General features: G+C 42.5%; 3 protein-coding genes across 4 annotated transcripts; all 3 read right to left on the bottom strand.

The window, feature by feature from the left end:
* Positions 1 to 760: 760 nt before the first annotated feature.
* kcnc4 (potassium voltage-gated channel, Shaw-related subfamily, member 4) lies at positions 761 to 15,548 on the bottom strand. Of its 2 annotated transcripts, XM_067240063.1 has the most exons (5): positions 14,298 to 15,548; positions 5,851 to 6,787; positions 4,995 to 5,192; positions 4,680 to 4,735; positions 761 to 2,497 (listed from the first exon to the last, which is right to left on the bottom strand). In XM_067240063.1, the coding sequence occupies exons 1-4, from the start codon at positions 14,895 to 14,897 to the stop codon at positions 4,698 to 4,700; spliced, it is 1,773 nt and encodes a 590-aa protein (XP_067096164.1). In that variant the 5' UTR covers positions 14,898 to 15,548; the 3' UTR covers positions 761 to 2,497; positions 4,680 to 4,697. The 2 variants fall into 2 exon arrangements, with proteins under 2 accessions (XP_067096164.1, XP_067096163.1); XM_067240062.1 differs by lacking the exon at positions 4,680 to 4,735.
* Positions 15,549 to 16,326: 778 nt separating this feature from the next.
* LOC136945651 (heat shock 70 kDa protein-like) lies at positions 16,327 to 18,882 on the bottom strand. Its single transcript, XM_067239604.1, has 2 exons — positions 18,775 to 18,882; positions 16,327 to 18,633 (listed from the first exon to the last, which is right to left on the bottom strand). Exon 2 carries the CDS (start codon positions 18,619 to 18,621, stop codon positions 16,684 to 16,686), a length of 1,938 nt encoding a protein of 645 aa, XP_067095705.1. The 5' UTR covers positions 18,622 to 18,633; positions 18,775 to 18,882; the 3' UTR covers positions 16,327 to 16,683.
* A 2,254-nt stretch (positions 18,883 to 21,136) lies between these two features.
* Positions 21,137 to 23,647, bottom strand: LOC136945650 (heat shock 70 kDa protein). Its single transcript, XM_067239602.1, has 2 exons — positions 23,547 to 23,647; positions 21,137 to 23,405 (listed from the first exon to the last, which is right to left on the bottom strand). The coding sequence occupies exon 2, from the start codon at positions 23,391 to 23,393 to the stop codon at positions 21,456 to 21,458; it is 1,938 nt and encodes a 645-aa protein (XP_067095703.1). The 5' UTR covers positions 23,394 to 23,405; positions 23,547 to 23,647; the 3' UTR covers positions 21,137 to 21,455.
* Between the last annotated feature and the right edge of the window lie 1,183 nt (positions 23,648 to 24,830).

Below are 24,830 nucleotides of genomic sequence, written 5' to 3'. Positions count from 1 at the left end.
CAGCCAGCCACCAAAGTAGGTTATTACCGATAGCTAAACTGTTTCAGCTATCATATTTGCAGAGATTGCGCGCAAGTACATTTTTTGTGAGTAACACAAAGGACACACAGTCTTCACACAGTCGTGTTGATTTTTTGGTCGCACTGCTGCCTTTGAATGCATCCATATCTGAATCCACCGGTGACTTACTGAAAGGCTCCAGACTGTCTGCAGCCGTCTGGAGCCTGATTTAATATTCATACCGGCTTGATGTCTGTGACTCACTGATGTCATCTGCTGCTCTCTGTCAGGCCCAACTCACAGAACACTGCACACTCCATTTCTCCACATCAAACACTGCTCTGTAAAGGCATCAGCTATAATGATGTTCACACCCTCAACTACAAGGTGTGTGTGTGTTTTGTGTGGGTGCGTGTCTGGGACCTGTGTGTTTTTGCACCTGACTGTATGTGCCAGAGATGAAGAGACAGAAGAGAATCGGAGAAGCTGAACAATAATTAGCCTAGCTGATTGTCCCAAATCTCCATGGAGATGCTGGTCTGCTCCATCAACACCTTAACTATGTAATCATCCAAGCGCTAGGGAACCGGAGGAATGGGAAGGAACTTCTTATGGTGGCTTTAGAGAGACCCTTACCATGTGGTATACTGTTTGGTGGTAAATGAATACAAAATGTAATATTATATGACGGCTATCTTCAATGAAACATTCAACAGTGAGATAAAATAGGTAGAAGGTACCCTGGCAATTATTCCACAAGTTGAAACATGAGGTTGATTTTATTTGTATTCTGGCAGATGAACACATACCGACATGGTTCAAGATATCAACTGTGTGCAGACACATGGCATCTGACAGCTTTAACTGAGTTTGATTTTACAACCACCACTGCTTCATATTCAATCTATGATGACAACATGGGATTCATCTATTGTTTTCTCCCCACTATATATAAAATCAACAGTAAAGTAGGAAAGAAGGCTGTATAATACAGACAGATGGAACAAGAATCTAAACATTTTATTTTCTTCATTCATTTTAATTCATTGATGTTAGCTGAGCAGTTTGTATAGAATTACAGGTTTAGGAATGCTTCAGTATACTGTGCTACATACAAATGTGCTTTTACGTTTACATAAAAGATATAGACATTTGTGTCAGCATAAAATGGGGATTGAAAATTATAATTAAAAAAAACTGAACCATCTGCTTATTTAAACATAAGGCAACTATGGTAGACCATGAGGAATATAGTAAGTCACCTGTGATAGAAACCATAATCTTTTATTTTATGTATTTTCTCCCCCAAGCAACTTATGCTGGGGTTAAACAAAGATCTCAAACCACTGAGAGTTCTGGCACAAATCTACGTCTACATTAATGCACACAAGCTCTATGACTCGACATTAGGCACAACTGGAACTGCTGTCACGTTATAGAATGTGTCTTTACGATGCATTACAACGTATGAACTAACAATGGTGATGACAAACCTACTGTACAATCTCATAGAGCCTACGTTTGGTCCCTTGTCAACGAGCAATGATGAGTGGATGGTTTATAGCTAATGCAATGATGACACAGTAAGATCTCTAGTCTTTTTTTCCTTTTTTTTTGTATAAGACTTGGTGGACATTTTGTTTACCAGGGAAAGTTGGAGCCCTGCTAGTCACATGTTCACTCTTGACTCCTGTCTGCATGCTTTCTCTCTAGGCTGCCTTTGGAAATGCAGGCACAACACGAGCCAGAGACCAAAATGCTTTGTACTGTTATGTTTTAGTTCAAACAAAGCTGTACTTGACCTGACTTCATGGAGTCAACTTGGGACAATGATTTCAAGTTTTCAGAGCTTGATTTACAGTAACTTTGACTGAACAACGCGATATTCACACTTTTCCGCTGTATCTTCATTCTTATTAACCACAATTTATGGATGAAAAGAGGACATCTTAATTAACAATGATCTGGTTTTACAGACTCCAAAGAACTGTGCACAATGTAAAACCTCATTCATCCCAAATGTTGGATAGCAATATCTTGAAAAATGCTGTTGGAACTATTGGTTCATAATTGCAACTCATAATAAAGTAACTAAAAAATCAATGACAAATCCATCACTTCAGATATTTAGTTACTCTGAAGGTCTATAAGTCCTATTCTGTTCTGGTTCAGAGTACATCATAGAGTGAGAGATCATGCCATACATGCAGAAATGCTTTGATAGACATATGAGTTTATAGAACTACACCTCTTAAAGTATCAGATACGTTTGTTGGTATGTAAGTATAACAGTGAGTAACAGAAGTGAACATGAATCCCATCTTCATTTTGGTGAGAGAGGACGTCCTCAGCATTGCTCTGTCCCACCTCTGCGCACACCCATTCAACCTATGTGCACACAGGTCAACCTTTCAACAGACAATCAGCTTTCAGGTCAGTGTGGTCACTTCAGGTTGGGCATAGTTTCCTGTCGCGGCGAGGACATCTTTGCAGCTCTCTGTATAAAAAAAAAGACCATTTGGAAATTCGACAAATATAAGAATATCATTGAAGACATCCAGATCTACAACATTTAGTATACTGGGTACATTTAGTAAACTGATCCACACCCTGCCAGGACTGTACATTTTAAAACTCCCTTACGCCAAGCCCCCTGAATATCATAGCATGTCAGCTTAGAAAGCTAGGCGGAAGCTGTGCGCTATGACCATGCTACTAATGGAAGCCTATTAGTGGCAATCAAGTTGAAGAGTCATTTGGGAGTAGAGGCTTCCCCTTTGCACAAAACCCTGCAACTGTGTCTAATGCTGCTGTTAGTTGCTGTTGGCTTTCAAAGGCGGTTGACTGGCTTACTACATGGTTACGCTCCCAATTTGGAGAAGTGAGCAGGCACATGTCACACTGTGAAGCCACTGTGGGTTAGATAAGGGGCCGTCTGTGCTGGAGGAACTTGGGTGTGACTGGGTTGTGACAGATGCACTGTTTACTTCGGCGTTTCAACTCATTTGTGTGGTGCAGCACGCTGCCTGTCCTGATATGAATCAAAAGTGGTTTTCAGATATCTGCCCCTTCTCTGCCCTGTTGCCCTTGTAATACATTACTCAACACCACATCCTGTGTAATCCAGGGATATAGTGGGTCACCTCCACTATGAGATTGACCTCAGAGCCACAACCAGTAGGCTTTAATCCAGTTCCAGGTTTCAATCAAAAATGTCTGTAATTACCACTTTCCTATTGTACACATGACTATTTTTGTTGCAGTGAATTTTGATCTAATTAATTGATTTGATATTGTCACGCATCGGTGCGTATCTTTAGCCCCTCCCTGAGGCTAACGTGCAGTAATATGTGAGAGTTTGTGCAATATTCTTCGATAATAAGCTGGGATATCATTATCCACACACTTACCAGACACAGGGTTCGGTATCGAATTACCTCCTTCTCTCTTTCTGTCTCTCTTTCTATGTCCGAGTTAAGGGAAGGTAGAGCAACGATTGTTTATGTGGGCTTCTGGCTTTTCTCAGATTCCCTTTGTTGTTGTCTACTGACCCTAAATGAGGGCTGGCAGTTCCATCAGCACACCCTACCATTTGTCCGTGTCATAGACAAAACAAACTATCAGTTCATTACTTTTGCCACATTTGAGGGCATTTCTGTCGCATGTTGTTTTGTGAAACAGCACTATATGTACTTAGTGCCACCCAGAATGGCTTGGGGGTCCATTTGTTTATCCAAGATAGATTCTCGTGGCAGAAGCATTCCATAGTGCAATCACAGTTCATTTTCCCAGGGCTGGAATCACTGGTACGATTAGATCTGTCAAGACTTCTATTGATCTATGTAGGATGGATCTGTCTTTGGGCAGGCAAGGGGTATTACACTGCTTCCCCCTCTAGCCATTATCACCCATCAGAACATGTCCCATTCCCTTATCAACGTTCTGACAGAGTCTGATCGAGGAACTGGGATTTTGACTCGACTTGATTTTGACTCCAACAATGGCATGTTCCATAGGTTCCATCATTACCAAAACTGTTTCCGTCAAAGTCTGGAAAGGTTTTAGTTGACATGATGAAAGCTAGTTTCCTTTCATGGTGTTAAAGGACAAAAAACACAACAAACCTGATTGATAAACATTACTCTCATTAGGGTTGAGCTAAGAGACTGACTAATCTGTTGTCTTTCCTTGATATTAGTGTTCTAATGAGTTTTGGCAGGAGTCTCGTCTTCAGATGAAATCATGGGTAAAATGCTCAGGCCATCTGCTGATAAGAATCAGTCAGGATGTCAAAGGGTGGAATGTTTGCTCGAGATGTGAGAAATGAATCCATTACACCCAAATATAGAGCTTCTTCTTACTGTGTGGGCCCTTGGGGAATTTGGGCGCTAAGATCTGAGATTCAGCAGGCCATTCAAGCAGAGAGTGATTGCAGACTGATAGCAGCTGGTAATGAGCTGAATTAGGAGGTGTGCAAACAAGAGTCTCTGCCTTGGCCACATGCTCCCCTGTTTCCTGTAGTAAAAAAATACTTAACATGATCTAATAATACAATCCCCCCCCCCCCCCCCCCATGGCACCTGTGACTGCATTGTTACAACTTAGTTGCCAATGCATGTATCTATGATCTAAATATTAGCTATTAGAATACTTTAACACTATCTGTTGCTATTGCGTACCTGTCACCATTCTTGTTGTCACGCCATGACAGTCTTATTCACACCTTTATCCACGGCTATATTCCAGGGAGCAGACAGATAGATGATGCAATTAGTACTGTAAAGCTCTTTAGTTGATTTTCCTTTTAACCGGCTGGCGAGTCATGACTAAATAATACACCTCCACGGTCAAGTTGGGGGTTGAACTGGAGTTGATAAAAAGGTTTCATGCTGGTTCATGATGAGTTCCTCTTTAACCTATTGACAAACAGTTTGTGTGTGTGGTCTATGGAAGGATATGGTGTCCACAGTTTGGATTAGATGTGGATGACCTACCTGTGCGGATTTTGGGTTCTCCAGGGCAGGAGAAGTCACCAGACGTGAGCAGGAAGCAGGTGGCTTCTTTCTTTGCCTTGTTGTCACGCGCGCGGGAATGCCGAAGGGTCCACTTGTCGCTAGGAGACAGGGGCTGGGTCAGGCTGCAGCGCTCCTCCTCCGACAGGGCTACGTTGGCGTCCCCATTCTGCTTGGAGTCTGACAGGAGAGCACAACACAAGCCAGTAAATGCCAAAGCTTTTACTCAACATCCCTTCAGGGGAAAGGTTGCTGCATCCCACAAAAACACAGTTTTACTGTGCTGAGATTCAATTTGACCTGAGATCCCTGAAAATAATTGGATCAGTCTGTGTTTACGTGATGGTGCCTAATTAGGCCCTGTCTGTCAAAGAAACATTAAGAAGACTTTGGGACACATAATAACAGCAAGTTGAGTTTACAATTTTGACGAGAGAAAAACAATATGAAAAAAATACAGAGTTCCATTCTATATTCACTTCACTTTACGCTGTTTCAGAGACAAACAACTGTAATGGACACCATGCAAAACTGATGTGGAGAATGAATGGTAGGGGTGGGGGAAAAAATAGATTCACATTTGAATCGCAGTTCAGTCTTCTAGCGATTCAGATTGATTAAAGTTTTATAAGTTTAAGTAATACTTTTTTTAAATACGTTTTATAAGTTTAAGTAACACTAAACAGCAAACTGGAATCAAATGTAAGCATATATAGATTTATTTATTTTTAATAAAAAATCTTGAATCAATTTTTTAGCTAATCGTGACCCCAGGAATCGATTTGAATCGTGAGGTATCAAAAGATTCCCACCCCTAATGAATGGGTATGGTGCTGACCTGAGCGGTTTCTGCCACTGCTCTCCTCAGCTGCCAGAGGACACGTGTCACTTTGGGTGCTGTCCCTGGGAGAGTTGGTACCGGATATCCCAAAGGAGACAGAGTCTGTTGGAACGTCGGGGTTCGGGTTGTGCTTCTTCTTCTTCTTGGGGAGCTTCTGCTTGGCCATGGCCAGCGAATAGTACATCCCAAAGTTGTTGACAATGACGGGCACGGGCATGGCGATGGTCAGCACCCCCGCCAAGGCGCACAACGCCCCCACCATCATGCCCAGCCACGTCTGGGGGTACATGTCCCCGTAGCCCAGTGTCGTCATGGTGACTACCGCCCACCAGAAGCTGATGGGAATGTTCTTGAAGTGGGTGTGTTTGGAACCGCGCGGGTCGTCGGGTTTGGCGCCGATGCGCTCGGCGTAGTAGATCATGGTGGCGAAGATGAGCACGCCCAGGGCCAGGAAGATGATGAGGAGGCAGAACTCGTTGATGCTGGCTCTCAGGGTGTGGCCGAGAACACGGAGACCCACAAAGTGACGCGTCAGCTTGAAGATCCTCAGGATCCGGACAAAGCGCACCACCCGGAGGAAGCCCAGGACGTCGGAAGCGGCTTTGGATGACAGGCCGCTCAGGCCCAACTCCAGATAGAAGGGCAGGATGGCCACAAAGTCGATGACATTAAGCATGTTCTTGATGAAGAGAATCTTGTTTGGGCAACAGATGATGCGCACCAGGAACTCAAAGGTGAACCAAACCACGCACACACCCTCTACCAGGTTGAGGACGGGCTTAGTCACAACCTCCCAGGTGACCACTGTGGTGGTGACGTTGGCCACTGTCACCAGATCTGTGTGGTTGATCAGGTCGTTAAAGGCTTCGTGGGTCTCCAGACAAAAGGTGGTAATGGAGACCAGGATGAAGAAGAGAGAGGCAAAGGCGACACCCTGAAGGAGAAAAAAAACACCAGTCACGACCAGTAAAGCAGAAAAACTGAAACTACTTCCTCTGTCAACCCTGTGGCGTGCTTTGGTCAACAATGCACTGAGGCTTCAAGTGTAGTGAAAACATGTTTAGGACTGGTTGATCTGGTTTAACTTTCAGCAACTGCGTGGCTGTTGTTTTTACTTCACAATACAGTTTTACTGTATAAAAGTCTAGACAAAAGCTTTCTGACAACAAACTCCCCTATCCAAACAGAACTGATTTTGTTAACATCCACAATCATGGCCTCTGAGATCCAGAGACACCAGGGACTTGTTCATATCACAGCTCCAACAACGCTCATGGACTCATACACATAGAAATGGGCAAGAGAAAAATTAATTCCTTTTCTTGAATGCCAATCCGCTTGTATAGTGGTAAATGTTCATCCTAATAAGCAATGCCAATGATTAATGTAGGTGGATGGATTTCACCAGTACACCAAGGGAACATATCACACTCTATAAACAACCACTTTGCAAGCCAAATAAACAGTTTTGGCTCTGGAACAGTATTGTGTTTGGCTAACTAACGAACCTGCGCTAAATGAGCTTGTGCTATTAGGAGGCTTCAGCCACCAGCCATAAGGCGTATGAGTCTGGAGGTGGGGGAGGGGGAGTGTGGGGCTGTGAGGGAAGAAGGAGCCATGACAACCACAGCATGCCCGTGTAGCTCACCAGGAAATGTAGCTTGAAGCAAAAAGAGAGAAGCCCCACAGGCTTACCAAAGATCTGGGAGACATACAGCATGTTTACGTTCATCTGCCATTTTGTTGGAAGTTAGCAAGGATGTGGCTTCCTCCCACAATATCTCACCTGATAATACACTCATATCCCTTGTTGTTTTGAAGTCCTAACATCAAAAGAATGTGCATGTTTACAATAGTAGTATAAATTGATTTGAGGCAGGTGTACAACTCTAAACATTTTGAAAACATTGTCCCTTTCTTTGACTGATTTCCCTGCCCTGCAATAGCCATGTCTGTGTGTGTTAGCATTGTAGGGGATGATCTATCATTAGTGTTTGCTATGTTCCGGACGTACAGTATTACATTACATATCTACCCCTGCTCATCTCCCAGCTGGTTAAATATGTGCGCAAGCATGCACTTAGCAGCGGTTCATCCCCTTTTCAGGGCTAAAACAAATGCACCAGCAGTATCCAGAAGTGTTCAACCAAATACATAGTAGAAATCCTGGTGTAATGCATCTTCTCATTTTGGAACCAACAAGATCCCCCTTTTTTGTTAGGTTTGTTAGTATACTGTACACCACATTAATACAGCGCATGGTACTTTGCTGGTGTAACACAGTAATCCTTCTAGAAGAAATTGCATTTGTATGTGTGTGTGTGTTGGGGGGTGGGGGGGGGGCTTCCATGTGTCCTAGGGGTTTCTTCTGTTAAATGTTCTTTTTATCTAAAGAGAAAGACATTTGTTAAATATGTACTGTATGCTAAACTACACTGTATAGTTTTGGGTTTGAGTTACTTGGTATAGCATATGAAACCACTGGGTAATGGATGTTTCTAGGAAAACTGTAACCCATGCGTTAGAAGCAAGTGTATTGTTAGTTCAACATGAGTTTAGTGAAGGACAGCAACCTTGTAAAAGGTATTGTACATTAATTGCAACAAGAGGAGAGATACAATCATGAGTTGAGCAAAAAAAATGGAAAAGCAACTATCATTATCTCCTTACCTTTCCTTCTCAGACACACACCTTCACGTCTACTAACAAACACACACACACACACATCTTGTGTATGCAGTTGTACCTATCATGTCCTCTCATTTATACTCTCCCAGACCTCTCCACACTTCCCTGGAGAACAGAAGCATCCAGGGCTTTTATAATGTGAGTAGCGGCATGTGCCTGGCAAGGACAATCTGCCAGACAGCTCACACCAAAGTTACATACCAGTCTGACATGTGTTGCATACCCTGTCAAAATACCCCGCCGTGTACCTACTGCCTTTGATACCTCCAGATTCACCCGCGGCTTGTTGACCTGTTGCATATGTTCCTCACGAAGACCTGTGGACCCTCACCACACAATGCACTGCAATTCAGCATGAATAAGAAGGCAGTGACTCAACAGCCGCTATCCAACGTTCTCGATTCGATTCAAACGAAAAAAAGTACAAGTTAGTAGCATTTTAGCAGGGGGTCGATAAACCTTGGATGGTGCTTGCCCTGTATGTGTTTGCAGTCGGTTGATTGTAACCTAAACATGGAACAGGAACTGCATCCTTTGGGTGCTGGCATAATCTCTATGCTAAAGGTCAATGAGCCATGAAGCAAACAATGTTTCTGAAGGCCTGTGTCTGGTTGGGATGGCCTGTGTTTAGGGTATACCCCTGAGATCACCATCAGAGGTGGGACTATTGCAGAGCAGATTCATCATCATCTCATCACTGTAATTGCGCTAGTCACTGTTGCGTGAAATTGTTTAAGGTGTAAAAGCATGGAGCTGAAAATGTTTGAATTTAACATTTGGTTATGGTAATGACGACTAGCACATTGATTTCAATAAGTGTTGGGTGGCACTGTCATGGATGAACACATTCAGTGGTAAGGATGAATAACTCAGAGGATCAAAAGTGCCTTTCAATAACTCCTGTGACTTGAATTATAATTTCTAAATCATCAAATTTAGATTCACTACATTTGTCAATGCGAAACATCATTCATCCATCATAATCCGTTCTAAATGGAATAGAACTTGTTGTTGTGCAACAGCTCTCATTTGAATATTTAACGAATTGCCTTTTATTTCCAAATATAGTTTATTCTTGTTACACACTGTAATAACATACGGTAGCTTAGCAACTACTGAATACATCTCTATAACACAGCTGACAAGTGGCCCCTAATAAAAAGGTGATCCCTCAAGCTCAGCTTCTCTGTCGAAGAAGCCAACGAGCCCCATGGTTTATTAAAATGCCAACGGTTTATCCCAGAGCTAAACAGATCCGGACATCTGCACAGAATCTGTTCCAACTGGACTCTGTGGGGGGAGCTAGTGGAGGCCTGGAGAAGAGAAGGGAACATATCCTTCTGCTCATAAAAGGACCAGCCCTGCACTCCACCTGTGCATGCGTGTGTGTGATTTCTCCCATCGTCTTAGCATGTGGAACCGTGGAGAGCCACCGTGTCTGGGCTCATGGGCGATTGTTTGCGTTTGCCAGCCAACCTGACAACATTTGAATGTGTGTCTGTGTGTTTATAGCTTGACACCAAGGGCTACCATGATACTGCTTTTAATATTAGTATCAGCCAATTCAAACACTGTCACAATGTTTGAACGATTGCTAGTCTTATTCCAGTGTGGATTGCCATAATGCTCTGCCGAACACAACAGTTACAAACAGTAATACCACATATTGACCAAACATACACTGGGCCTTGTTTTGTGCTTTTTAGTTCAGTATACCAGATGCATGCTCTACACTCTGCTCATAACCATATTTTGTCAACAAATTATGCCAGGATTATAAAAAAGCAGTTACAATATTTACATAATCCATCTGTGTGGACTACCCCTAGGACAGTCTATGGCACTGTGCCCCCTAGTCAGAAGCCTGAAGGGGAGCCAGGTGCCAAGGTCCCAGCTGCTACTGTTAGCATGTTACTTCAGCTCCCTAAACAATGCCTTTACACAGACAACACCAGGATTATATTACAGGGCCAGATACAGAACAACATTGCATAGTCGTATCTGAATAGACCTTGATCAATTAGCTACATTTCAGGGCTGATGAAACATTTTCAGGGACGTTCAGTTCATTCACAAAGGAAAATCACAGGAGACTGTGCCTCTGTCAGGGTTAAGATGCTTCTTTGGAAATCTTGTTCTTTGAAAACCTTGTTAGTGGGTTGGCTCATCGTTTTGTTCCATATACATTCACCAGTTGATCTAGAGGACGAGGTCCCCCTTTCAGACTTAGATGTTTGACACTTTGGAACAGATAATCTTCCAGAAAGATATATCATGGAAAATATGGTTGGTCAATAACGTCCAGCCTAGAAGACAGCAGCATGGATGATAGATAGGGAGGCACGTGGTCAGTTTGGTCTGGATTTATATTGTGACTGTGAGAAGTTGGCTGGTTGCCTTGGACACAGTATGCTCTGTGTCCTAAAAAGTAAAAAAAAAAATGCTTTTTTAAATCCGAGGCAGAAAAAGACATGATTGACATGCCTGCCATGTCTTTCTGAAAGCCTTTCATGCCTGTGAGGTGTTTCCATATAGGGTAATTTCATCCTTGTCGGTCAAGGGCGTAATTGTATAGACTTCCATCATCCCCATTCTGATGAGCGACAAAGTGGATTCACAGCTAGGGGGGCAATTTTCTCTCTGCAAACAGCTCAGACTACAGCAGAATAAAACAACAAACATAATCTAACAGTTTAAGCAAGAAGTCAGGGATCTAGAAGAGTGTTTTAACCTAATGTAAAGGGGACATTTGTCTTTTGATGAAGGGATGAAAATCACAGTAACTTGTCTTTACAACAAAGATGGAACAGTGTGTGTGTGTGGGCCAGAGGAGGTACATGTACCACAGGGGGGACTCCAGGCAGACCGCAGCAATTATTTAAAGCACATAAGAATATTGATCTACCACATCAAGGGGTGAGCTGACACCAGGCCAGAATTAGTCTAATAATAAACCATGGAAAACATGAAATCACATTACAAGATCAACTAACAAATCATAGAGAAACTCATATCTAAATCACAACTTGTCACTGAATCTTTAGCCAACAATTCAGCTATTTGGAATATTTTTAAACTGCCTTCTGTCTTTTGTCACTGTTAGCATTCTAAAATGCCAGCCCTGAAATTGTCTATCTTTTACCAGCAGTACATTAATTCCATGTCACCTCAGAGCAAACACCTCCCTGTGTCTCAGCAGGGGACAATCACCCGGCAGCCAGAATGTTTCCACAGCCAATTACATTTACATTTAGTCATTTAGCAGACGCTCTTATCCAGAGCGACTTACAGTAAGTACAGGGACATTCCCCCGAGGCAAGTAGGGTGAAGTGCCTTGCCCAAGGACACAACGTCAGTTGGCATGACCGGGAATCGAACTGTATTACCTGAGGGTTGGTTAATTACAGCTAGTTTTTAATGAAACAATGACGTATCGGTGATTTATGAAGGTGCACAGTTGTAATGCTTCACTCAATATCAAAAATGCACACTGCTTAGTGACTATTTATTGTGTGTACCTGTCTGACATACTAAAGATCAATGGAATGATACCTTCATGACACAGCTTCTACCTCATGACTCAAGTCTTTTGAATCTTTGGTCCGTTGTCCCTCGTGTTGATCTAAGCAAATGCTAAATCTAGAACAGTCATACAACCTTCACGATGGAGCCTGAGGTCTTATCAGGGTCCAGATACTGTATAAGGTTTAGATCCCTCATGCTTAAATCAGAATAAGGGTCTTTGAATTAATCGAATCATGAATCAGTTCACCATCCATATCCTACTCTCAGGCTTTCAGCTGGCCGTCACAGTCAGATAGTAAAGATTCTATGGATGCATCTTGCAGACCACCCGGGCCCAGCAATTAAGGACGGAGATGGAATTTATGGCTGCTGTGATGGCGGAGAACCTCCCCATGGCCTTTTAGAACCATTTTACCTGGAATGGGCTGAGAAGCGCTCTGAAAATAAAAAAAAGCCATGAAGCTAACGTGAATCCCTCTAAAATGTTACGTTTATCGTTTTAGTATGAACACAGGGAGCATACATACATAGAATGTGACTGGATGTGAGGATAATGAACATCTGGCTTGGGGAAAAAGCAGTATGTTTTATAAAAATACGGAATAATTTGTTACATAGCTACTAAGGTCAGTGTGAGGCCTCTCTCTAATTATACGCCCACTTCCCTCTCTGTCACACCGCTTCCAAAAGCATCCATTTAAATTAATCTGACTAAATGATCAGCTGGCAACGTGAAAAAAAACCTGATTAACTGACAGGCACTGGGTTTGTCACCTTCTGGTGGCATTGCGACTATGGCAACTATGCCTTTGAATGCTGTCATGTTTGTTTCTGTTCAGTGTGCACAAGTGATGTAGGGAGTCAGGTGGCTCAGTGGTTACGGAATCTGGCTAGTAATCTGAAAGTTGCCAGTTCGATTCCTGGCTGTGCAAAATGACATTGTGTCCTTGGGCAAGGCACTTCACCCTACTTGCCTCGGGGGAATGTCCCTGTACTTACTGAAAGTTGCTCTGGATAAGAGTGTTTGCTAAATGACTAAATGTAGGGACAGCACTCACAAAACTGTGAAATTCTGAATCACAAGAGCTAAAATGATCAACGTTTCAATGTAGATGTAGACAATTAAAGGCTTTCTCTGACATTTCATGTGGTATAGATAAATCCTTGTTACAGTAAAAACAATGAGAGTTGCACAGTTAGTTTAAACATATTCTTAACTCAATCATGTTCATATTCAGACTTAATCTAAAGTCTGACAGGTATGCACATTAACACAATGCTACATCCAGCTTTACATTGATGAGACAAGCTGCTCAAACGTGATATCAGCATTCACCTCAGTCAGCTCGGACCTGATCTATTTGTTGCCCCAAGATGAGCTCTGATTGTAAAGGTCTTAAGCGGCTGTCTACTCACCCCCTGAGACAATCAACAGTAGTATCACCAGACAACACAAACCACATGGGAATTATATACATCTTATACCCTGCTGACTGCAATAGAGATGAAAAGACATTAGCATGGGTAACACTTTATAACTACTCACTGACATAATTTGTTAGCAGACATGTCCACCCAATTGAAGACAGTTTGATAACCAGTTGTAAACAATAATAACCAGAACCATAGTCTAAGGTAGACATACATTCAAACCCCTATCTATAGTGACGCACTGGTGTATGGACTGGGAATGTAGTAGGCCCAGATGTCAGATTTCTATTAAGTGTTTACACCTTTCCCATGGAAAACCACTTGGATTTACAGTATTTCATGTTGTTGATAAACGTTTTGAGTGTCAGATATATCACCCACACTCCATTTACATTTTAAGACTTTGTAGCCTATACAAACGATTTAATAATGTGGACACAACCATATAACAGCTGGCTCCATTACTGGCTGCATGTGTTTCAAATTGGATGTAATATTGGACATCGAGGTCATATGCAGACTTTATTCAATACAGATTTAGATTAAAGTGTATCTTGGATTACATACTGTTCGTGATTTTTCGATCTAGATTTCAAATGAAATCATCGAATGCATGGTAACAGTGGAGTCTATGAATCGAGTAGACACCTGTTGGAGAGGGAATGGCGCGAATGTCAAGGCTAACATGAAAAACTGATTAAGTTATTGCATTAAGAGGGAAAAGCTATTGTCGAAATGCATGAAACGTCATGCAAAAGACATGCAATGAAAACAAAGTATGATTTCTAGAAGCAACTTACTCTTGCAGCCTTAGAGGAGTACGGGTCCTCAAATAGGGCCCATATCTTTGGTTGCCAAACTTCACAGCATCCTCTTGACCTGTCTTGGCAGTCTTCGATGCCGAACCGTCTGGGTATTTCTCTGTCATCGTCAGTGTCGTCTGGATCAGGGGGTTCGAATATGTCTAATGCTTCCTCGGCGTCCCTGTGCTGCCGGTATGTCATCCAGCAACATGGCTCCACATCAGTCTCATCTATTCCCCAAAAAGCCAACTCTTCCTCGAACAGGGGTCCGCATACATCGGCAGGACAGTGAAGTTTACCAGTCCTGTAATAGTTTAGAACATACGCGAAAATACCAGGGTGCCTATCAAAAAACAACTCCTCAGTGTCCGTTTCTGGGGTGACCTGCGTGTCTGGATCGGCCAACCATGCGAGACGGGTGCCCGGCAAGGTCCTAAGGGTGCTCTTGTAGGTTTCGTGCCGTATACCACCAACATTGATGATTATTTTGTCTGAGTCTTCCCCTCTCGCCATCTCTTCCTTCAGACATGTTTTGGATGGAGGTTTGTTGCCTGACTTGCGCCCACGATAAGACGAAACACACACCGAGCTAATCATAGATTTAGATAGAGAGACCGCCCAGTATAGCCCTTTGGTTTTATTCTGGTGATTTATTTTTTTCTGGACAAATTAAATGTGCGGAGAGGTCATGATATATCTAGGTCTCTAGGTAGGATGTCGCTCATTTACTCACTGGTCCGTAGATGTGCCCAACAAGTCCAAAGTGCGCACGCTAGATAAAACCACCTGTTAAATTAGAACTCCTCTAATGACAGTTCCAGTGTCCTGTGGTGCACATTTGGCACAGATCATAAGCTTCATAGATGAGTTGACTCGTGTGTACTACAAATGTTTCCTCCCCCCCCCCACAAAAAAAGCCTTCTGGATTCTTCCTGTTGTACTTTCTCTCGGGTGTCTGACACCCTACAGTCAACAAATGTGTCTTTTAAAATGAAGGCTTGTGGGTAAATTCCATTATATTGTTGATTCACTTTTTAGTAAATCGCATATTTCTCACCCTTTCTATCTTAAAGTTTTCCAAAATTGACACTGACAAAAATCCAGCTCAACCAAATGCAACAAGTTCTTTTTTTTCCTTCTTATTTTTTCAAGATCAACAAGTTATGTGATCCAAACAATTATATACGCGTACGCATGCATTGAATAATTCCATACATTTGATCAACAGCGGGGCTGAAAGAATAAGGTTGTTTTTCAGCAGAGGATCTGTTGCTTCTCCGTAAGGATCCTTCCTCCCTCACCAATTTAGACGACACAACACCGTAGGATGGCGCGTGCAACCTCCTCGACAAATTAACTCTTCATGTACTGATTTGGATGCAATTAGATCACTGAGCACCATATTGCCCCACTGTTTATTTCCACTGTTACATTGTTTATATAAGTATGTAGTCTACTAAAATCATAAATTATTCATCAGTAACATAGGCAGATCGTATCTATCCGTATTATTTGGGCAACATTCCCACTGTGATATTATTGACATAAATCAGAACTATGTTGCTTGTTTTCATCACACTAGTTTAGATGACATTTGATCATGGTCTTTTGCTTTGCGTGGTTCAAGAAACCTCATAGTAGGATGTAAGCTTAGGAGGCTATAGGACCATCACGTTACAACCAAGAGGAAGATACTGCATAAATGTCAAAACTATTTCAAATTAGTTTAGTGCAAGGTGAATCAAGAGTAGGCTACATAAATTAAACAGGACACACATTTAATCAGATCCCATCTAACTGATTTGTTCGTTTATTTTTAACCACAGCTTTGATGTAGGCATTTGGCTGTTTTAATGTTGTCGTATTAGTTATATATCGTCCGAAAGATACTCAGGGCAATTTCTGACATGTTAACCACTATCATGCCTCGAACATTTCTCTGTGTATGATGCCATCTAGTGTAATTTTCGTGCATGACATACTAAATCCTTGATATTCGGTAGCCAACATACTGTACAAGATAGTCAGTCCCAGAAGCAGATTACTTTTAAATCTTGGAAAAGTTTTATTATGATAAATCAAGAGATGAACAAGATAATAACATACAGTATATATACAGTAATAGATGGACAAGCCAAACTAATATATCTGTAAACTATCAAACAGGGTTTCAAATGTAAGGTCAAAAATCCCTATTTTCTAAGCAAGAGAACACCTCCTGAACAGAACTAAAGGTGTTGTCTTCCTATACAAAATTAGTGTGTTTGAAATATCACATTGTTTTTGGAAGCTTTGAATAACATTAAGGTACACTTGCAGTGAAAACATGGCCGGTTACAGCAAAGATGCCAAAGTGCATGCTCTGAAGGAGGCCATCCAGTGTTTAGTCCACCTCCTCAATAGTAGGCCCCTGAGAGGAACTGGACCGTGCCTCGCTACCACAGCCTCCCATTGGGGCCCCTCCCATTGGGGCCCCTCCCTGGTACAGCTTGGACACAATTGGGTTACACACTTTCTCTAGCTCCTTTTGCTGGTGTTCATACTCTTCCTTCTCTGCCAGTTGGTTGTTCTCCAACCAGGAAATTGCCTGGTTGCACTTCTCAACAACCTTCTTTATATCATCTTCACTTATCTTCCCTTTCATATTATCATCCTCCACACTGCTTTTCACGTTAAATGCGTAAGACTCAAACGAGTTCTTGGCAGCTATCTTCTCCCTCTGACTATCATCCTCATCTTTGTACTTTTCAGCGTCCTGCACCATCCTCTCAATCTCCTCCTTGCTCAGACGGCCCTTGTCGTTGGTGATGGTGATCTTGTTTTCTTTGCCAGTGCTTTTGTCAACAGCGGACACATTCAGAATGCCATTGGCATCAATGTCAAAGGTTACCTCCACCTGAGGTACCCCTCTTGGGGCAGGAGGAATTCCTGTAAGCTCAAACTTGCCAAGCAGGTTGTTATCCTTGGTCATTGCCCTCTCCCCCTCATACACCTGAATAAGCACTCCAGGCTGGTTGTCAGAGTAAGTGGAGAAGGTCTGGGTCTGCTTGGTGGGGATGGTGGTGTTACGTTTGATGAGGGTTGACATAACTCCTCCTGCTGTCTCAATCCCCAGGGACAGAGGTGCCACGTCCAGCAGAAGCAAGTCCTGGACGTTCTCTGAGGTGTCTCCCATGAGGATGGCAGCCTGGACAGCAGCCCCGTACGCCACTGCCTCATCTGGGTTGATGCTCTTGTTGAGCTCCCTGTCGTTAAAGAAGTCCTGCAGGAGCTTCTGGATCTTGGGGATTCGAGTGGAGCCACCGACCAGGACGATGTCGTGAATCTGAGTCTTGTCCATCTTGGCGTCCCTCAGGGATTTCTCAACTGGTTCTAGGGTTCCCCTGAAAAGCTCTGCATTCATCTCCTCAAAGCGCGCCCTGGTGATGGAAGTGTAGAAGTCGATACCTTCAAAAAGAGAATCGATTTCGATGCTGGCCTGGGTGCTGGAGGACAGGGTTCTCTTTGCCCTCTCACAGGCCGTGCGCAGCCTTCGCACCGCCCTCTTATTCTGGCTGATGTCCTTCTTGTGTTTCCTCTTGAACTCCTCCATAAAGTGGTTGACCATGCGGTTGTCAAAGTCCTCCCCACCCAGGTGAGTGTCCCCAGCTGTGGCCTTCACCTCAAAGATGCCGTCCTCAATGGTCAGAATGGACACATCAAAGGTACCCCCACCTAGATCAAAGATCAATACATTGCGCTCCCCTCTTTTGCCCTTGTCCAGGCCGTATGCGATAGCAGCTGCTGTGGGCTCATTGATAATCCTCAGGACGTTCAGGCCAGAGATGACCCCAGCATCTTTGGTGGCCTGCCTCTGTGAGTCATTAAAGTAAGCTGGAACTGTGATGACTGCATTGGACACCTTCTGACCAAGGTAGGCCTCTGCTATCTCCTTCATCTTCACTAGAACCATGGATGAGATTTCCTCAGGGTAGAAGGCCTTTGTCTCCCCTTTGTACTCCACCTGGACCTTGGGCTTCCCACCGTCACTGATGACATTGAAGGGCCAAAGCTTCATGTCAGACTGTACAATGGGATCGTCAAACTTTCGGCCAATCAGCCGTTTGGCATCGAAGACGGTGTTGGTGGGATTCATGGCCACCTGGTTTTTCGCGGCATCTCCAATTAGCCTTTCATTGTCAGTGAAGGCCACATAGCTAGGGGTGGTTCTGTTGCCCTGGTCATTGGCAATAATCTCAACCTTCCCATGCTGAAACACTCCCACACAGGAGTAGGTTGTACCGAGATCAATGCCAATAGATACTCCTTTTGCTGAAGACATCTTGGATTGTTTCTGTAGTTATTGGTAAAAGAAAAGAAAGCATAGCAATAGTTTACATGGCTATACTAAATGAGTAAATAGCAATAAAATAAACAATTCTAAGCAAATAAAAGCTCATTTAAAAATCGTTACATGAAGATTATTTGTACTCACAATTTTGTTCTCGTCGGAGGGAGCTCAATAGAGCCTTGCTGAGAAGTTTCCCGTGTGTTTAGGTGTTGCTCCTGAGGCGTCTTGAGTCTTTCAAAAAGTAATGCCTCGACCGTCTGAACTGATTGCTTATATAGTGAAAGCTAGTTTCTAGAACGCGCCCTTTACGTCACGCTCTTGTTGACGTAACTGTTCATTTTAGTAACTGAGGCTGCCTTGGAACTTCGCGAAAGCGACTGAATATTCTAGAACTGGAAGCGTCTCGAAGCTGACTCCACCGTCATGTAAACACTGGGCGGACTGAGGGCACATTCTGGATTGACAATAATAGTGCGACATGTTCAGGAACGTACGCGAACGTCTACAAAGAAAAAGCCTGTGACCAATAAACAACGCTGTTTACTCTTACAAACAAGACGATATGCGAAAACGGGACATTTGATATAGGTTTATTAATGTTATTAATGTTGTCATATTAGTTATATATTGTCCTATCAGTTATATTGTCCAATAGATAAAGGCAATTTCTGACATGATTACTGCTATCATGTCTCAAACATAACGTAGGACTATGATGTTATCTAGTGTAATTTTGGTGCATTACATACTAAACTAGACCGAGGTGACATTCGTCTCACATTCGGAAGACGCTACTTTGCAGCCTCGCGTTAGGGTCGGGGTGAAAACTAAACGTACAATTTAGAAAATGTATGTTTCATTATATTTCTATGGATGTAAACCCCCAAAGTGTCACCAGATTATTCTAATAATGTCTGGCCTGCTTCCACAACCTTTACTTTTTCAATTACGTTTAAAAGAAATATATGTATAAAATCGCTAATCTCTGAAATAGCATGAAATCCTGCAAAATTTAAAAACCTTTTCAAAATTGTACTGAAAAATCTCAAATATACACCAGATTATTCCAATAATGTCTGAACTACTTCCAAACCCTTTACCGTTTCAATTAAGTTTTAAACAAAATGATAGAAAATTGCTAATCTCTGAAATAGCATCAAATCCTCGCAAAATGTAATAACTTTTTCAAGTGTGTGTTAAAAAATCTCAAATTGACACCAGATTATTCTAATAATGTCTGGCATACTTCCACACCCTTTACTTTTTATTTAGGATTTCATGCTATTTCAGAGATTAGCAATTTTCTATCATTTTGTTTAAAGCTTAACTGAAAAGGTAAATGGTGTGGAAGTAGGCCAGACATTATTAGAATAATCTGGCTGGCCGTTCCAACTATGGAAGAAATTGGGATTTCCTGTGTGCTTACATTATTACAAGGACAGCTCCAACTATGATCTCTCTAGTCTGAGAGTTGTCATGGGTTATGATCTGTGAATCTTTTTCTCTGAGACTGTTGTAACGTCATAACTGCCTGACTGTCACTATCTATGTTTACATTCTTGTCCCCTATAAAAGGTGGTCCTCCGGCCTTCAGAGTGGTGAGAGACATGATTGAGACCTAAACCTGGTGTTGTGTTGTCATTTATTGTCAGAGGTCTGGTTTTCTCTCCCAATCTGCAGATTGATAATACTTATTAAAATCCAGAACTCAACTGAATTTAGTCACTCTGTTAATGAAGAGACGGACAAAACACTTTCTTCATCAATTACTCCCCTCCAGCAGAAGGCTGCGGTCCATCAGGACCAAAACCTCACGCCACAAGAACAGTTTTTTCCATCTGCCACTGGTATCTTCAACAAGGCCAAAGGCTCACACAGACTTTAAACAGACTTTAAACCATTGCCATATTTGGACCTTTGCCTTTTTCTGCACCCTTGTCATATTTGCACTAAGTTACCCTATTTGTACTTTTGTATTTTTATATTGTGTATCATAGCCACTTAATCTTTTATATTTGTATTTTAACCTAAATTCTTACAGCCCCTTAGTATCAGATAGACCTTGTACCACTAGTATAGTTAGACTTCTACACCACTATTCAAGATTTATTTCCCTATATGTTGAATGTATGCACCTTCCTGCTAAAGTAAATTCCTTGTCTGTGCAAACTTTCATGGCGATTAAACCCCTTTCTGATTCTGATAATTACAAAATCGATAATCGACCTTCGGCCTAGGGTGTTCTGGTACCACGCACACTTATGAGCATCCTTATGTTAGAACATGGTGTTTGTTATAGATTTTGACAGTGACGTCTATGTAGTGCAAACATTTACAGAGTTTTAGGGTGGGAAAATAAATTATAATAATAATAAATATATATGTGAGATAACAGTGTGCGCCTTGCTGACGCAAGCACACCCAATTATTGATATTCGGTAGCCAACCTACTGTACAAGATAGTCAGTCCCAGAAGCAGATTACTTTGAAATCTTGGAAAAGTTTTATTATGATAAATCAAGAGATGAACAAGATAATAACAACATACAGTATATATACAGTAATAGATGGACAAGCCAAACTAATATATCTGTAAACTATCAAACAGGGTTTCAAATGTAAGGTCAAAAATCCCTATTTTCTAAGCAAGAGAACACCTCCTGAACATAACTAAAGGTGTTGTCTTCCTATACAAAATTAGTGTGTTTGAAATATCACATTGTTTTTGGAAGCTTTGAATAACATTAAGGTACACTTGCAGTGAAAACATGGCCGGTTACAGCAAAGATGCCAAAGTGCATGCTCTGAAGGAGGCCATCCAGTGTTTAGTCCACCTCCTCAATAGTAGGCCCCTGAGAGGAACTGGACCGTGCCTCGCTACCACAGCCTCCCATTGGGGCCCCTCCCATTGGGGCCCCTCCCTGGTACAGCTTGGACACAATTGGGTTACACACTTTCTCTAGCTCCTTTTGCTGGTGTTCATACTCTTCCTTCTCTGCCAGTTGGTTGTTCTCCAACCAGGAAATTGCCTGGTTGCACTTCTCAACAACTTTCTTTATATCATCTTCACTTATCTTCCCTTTCATATTATCATCCTCCACACTGCTTTTCACATTAAACGCATAAGACTCCAACGAGTTCTTGGCAGCTATCTTCTCCCTCTGACTATCATCCTCATCTTTGTACTTTTCAGCATCCTGCACCATCCTCTCAATCTCCTCCTTGCTCAGACGGCCCTTGTCGTTGGTGATGGTGATCTTGTTTTCTTTGCCAGTGCTTTTGTCAACAGCGGACACATTCAGAATGCCATTGGCATCAATGTCAAAGGTTACCTCCACCTGAGGTACCCCTCTTGGGGCAGGAGGAATTCCTGTAAGCTCAAACTTGCCGAGCAGGTTGTTATCCTTGGTCATTGCCCTCTCCCCCTCATACACCTGAATAAGCACTCCAGGCTGGTTGTCGGAGTAAGTGGAGAAGGTCTGGGTCTGCTTGGTGGGGATGGTGGTGCTACGTTTGATGAGGGTTGACATAACTCCTCCTGCTGTCTCAATCCCCAGGGACAGAGGTGCCACGTCCAGCAGAAGCAAGTCCTGGACGTTCTCTGAGGTGTCTCCCATGAGGATGGCAGCCTGGACAGCAGCCCCGTACGCCACTGCCTCATCTGGGTTGATGCTCTTGTTGAGCTCCCTGTCGTTAAAGAAGTCCTGCAGGAGCTTCTGGATCTTGGGGATTCGAGTGGAGCCACCGACCAGGACGATGTCGTGAATCTGAGTCTTGTCCATCTTGGCGTCCCTCAGGGATTTCTCAACTGGTTCTAGGGTTCCCCTGAAAAGCTCTGCATTCATCTCCTCAAAGCGCGCCCTGGTGATGGAAGTGTAGAAGTCGATACCTTCAAAAAGAGAATCGATTTCGATGCTGGCCTGGGTGCTGGAGGACAGGGTTCTCTTTGCCCTCTCACAGGCCGTGCGCAGCCTTCGCACCGCCCTCTTATTCTGGCTGATGTCCTTCTTGTGTTTCCTCTTGAACTCCTCCATAAAGTGGTTGACCATGCGGTTGTCAAAGTCCTCCCCACCCAGGTGAGTGTCCCCAGCTGTGGCCTTCACCTCAAAGATGCCGTCCTCAATGGTCAGAATGGACACATCAAAGGTACCCCCACCTAGATCAAAGATCAATACATTGCGCTCCCCTCTTTTGCCCTTGTCCAGGCCGTATGCGATAGCAGCTGCTGTGGGCTCATTGATAATCCTCAGGACGTTCAGGCCAGAGATGACCCCAGCATCTTTGGTGGCCTGCCTCTGTGAGTCATTAAAGTAAGCTGGAACTGTGATGACTGCATTGGACACCTTCTGACCAAGGTAGGCCTCTGCTATCTCCTTCATCTTCACTAGAACCATGGATGAGATTTCCTCAGGGTAGAAGGCCTTTGTCTCCCCTTTGTACTCCACCTGGACCTTGGGCTTCCCACCGTCACTGATGACATTGAAGGGCCAAAGCTTCATGTCAGACTGTACAATGGGATCGTCAAACTTTCGGCCAATCAGCCGTTTGGCATCGAAGACGGTGTTGGTGGGATTCATGGCCACCTGGTTTTTCGCGGCATCTCCAATTAGCCTTTCATTGTCAGTGAAGGCCACATAGCTAGGGGTGGTTCTGTTTCCTTGGTCATTGGCAATAATCTCAACCTTTCCATGCTGAAACACTCCCACACAGGAGTAGGTTGTACCGAGATCAATGCCAATAGATACTCCTTTTGCTGAAGACATCTTGGATTGTTTCTGTAGTTATTGGTAAAAGAAAAGAAAGCATAGCAATAGTTTACATGGCTATAATAAATGAGTAAATAGCAATAAAATAAACAATTCTAAGCAAATAAAAGCTCATTTAAAAATCGTTACATGAAGATTATTTGTACTCACAATTTTGTTCTCGTCGGAGGGAGCTCAATAGAGCCTTGCTGAGAAGTTTCCCGTGTGTTTAGGTGTTGCTCCTGAGGCGTCTTGAGTCTTTCAAAAAGTAATGCCTCGACCGTCTGAACTGATTGCTTATATAGTGAAAGCTAGTTTCTAGAACGCGCCCTTTACGTCACGCTCTTGTTGACGTAACTGTTCATTTTAGTAACTGAGGCTGCCTTGGAACTTCGCGAAAGCGACTGAATATTCTAGAACTGGAAGCGTCTCGAAGCTGACTCCACCGTCATGTAAACACTGGGCGGACTGAGGGCACATTCTGGATTGACAATAATAGTGCGACATGTTCAGGAACGTACGCGAACGTCTACAAAGAAAAAGCCTGTGACCAATAAACAACGCTGTTTACTCTTACAAACAAGACGATATGCGAAAACGGGACATTTGATATAGGTTTATTAATGTTATTAATGTTGTCATATTAGTTATATATTGTCCTATCAGTTATATTGTCCAATAGATAAAGGCAATTTCTGACATGATTACTGCTATCATGTCTCAAACATAACGTAGGACTATGATGTTATCTAGTGTAATTTTGGTGCATTACATACTAAACTAGACCGAGGTGACATTCGTCTCACATTCGGAAGACGCTACTTTGCAGCCTCGCGTTAGGGTCGGGGTGAAAACTAAACGTACAATTTAGAAAATGTATGTTTCATTATATTTCTATGGATGTAAACCCCCAAAGTGTCACCAGATTATTCTAATAATGTCTGGCCTGCTTCCACAACCTTTACTTTTTCAATTACGTTTAAAAGAAATATATGTATAAAATCGCTAATCTCTGAAATAGCATGAAATCCTGCAAAATTTAAAAACCTTTTCAAAATTGTACTGAAAAATCTCAAATATACACCAGATTATTCCAATAATGTCTGAACTACTTCCAAACCCTTTACCGTTTCAATTAAGTTTTAAACAAAATGATAGAAAATTGCTAATCTCTGAAATAGCATCAAATCCTCGCAAAATGTAATAACTTTTTCAAGTGTGTGTTAAAAAATCTCAAATTGACACCAGATTATTCTAATAATGTCTGGCATACTTCCACACCCTTTACTTTTTATTTAGGATTTCATGCTATTTCAGAGATTAGCAATTTTCTATCATTTTGTTTAAAGCTTAACTGAAAAGGTAAATGGTGTGGAAGTAGGCCAGACATTATTAGAATAATCTGGCTGGCCGTTCCAACTATGGAAGAAATTGGGATTTCCTGTGTGCTTACAT

The sequence above is a fragment of the Osmerus mordax genome, chromosome 7 (genome assembly GCF_038355195.1).
Source record: "Osmerus mordax isolate fOsmMor3 chromosome 7, fOsmMor3.pri, whole genome shotgun sequence".
NCBI lineage: Eukaryota > Metazoa > Chordata > Actinopteri > Osmeriformes > Osmeridae > Osmerus > Osmerus mordax.
The sequence above is the reverse complement of the archived record's forward strand: the minus strand, read 5'-3'. Positions and strand labels throughout refer to the sequence as shown.

Excerpts from the sequence above, each read along its gene's own strand:
- kcnc4 (XM_067240062.1), bottom strand. The coding sequence starts at position 14,897 with ATGATTAGCTCGGTGTGTGTTTCGTCTTATCGTGGGCGCAAGTCAGGC. Across the intron at positions 6,788-14,297 it reads ACTCCTCTAAGGCTGCAAGA|GGTGTCGCCTTTGCCTCTCT; the intron begins GTAAGTTGCTTC and ends TTTCTCCTTCAG. Across the intron at positions 2,498-4,994 it reads AGAACCCAAAATCCGCACAG|AGAGCTGCAAAGATGTCCTC; the intron begins GTAGGTCATCCA and ends TTTTTTATACAG.
- LOC136945651 (XM_067239604.1), bottom strand. The coding sequence starts at position 18,621 with ATGTCTTCAGCAAAAGGAGTATCTATTGGCATTGATCTCGGTACAACC.
- LOC136945650 (XM_067239602.1), bottom strand. The coding sequence starts at position 23,393 with ATGTCTTCAGCAAAAGGAGTATCTATTGGCATTGATCTCGGTACAACC.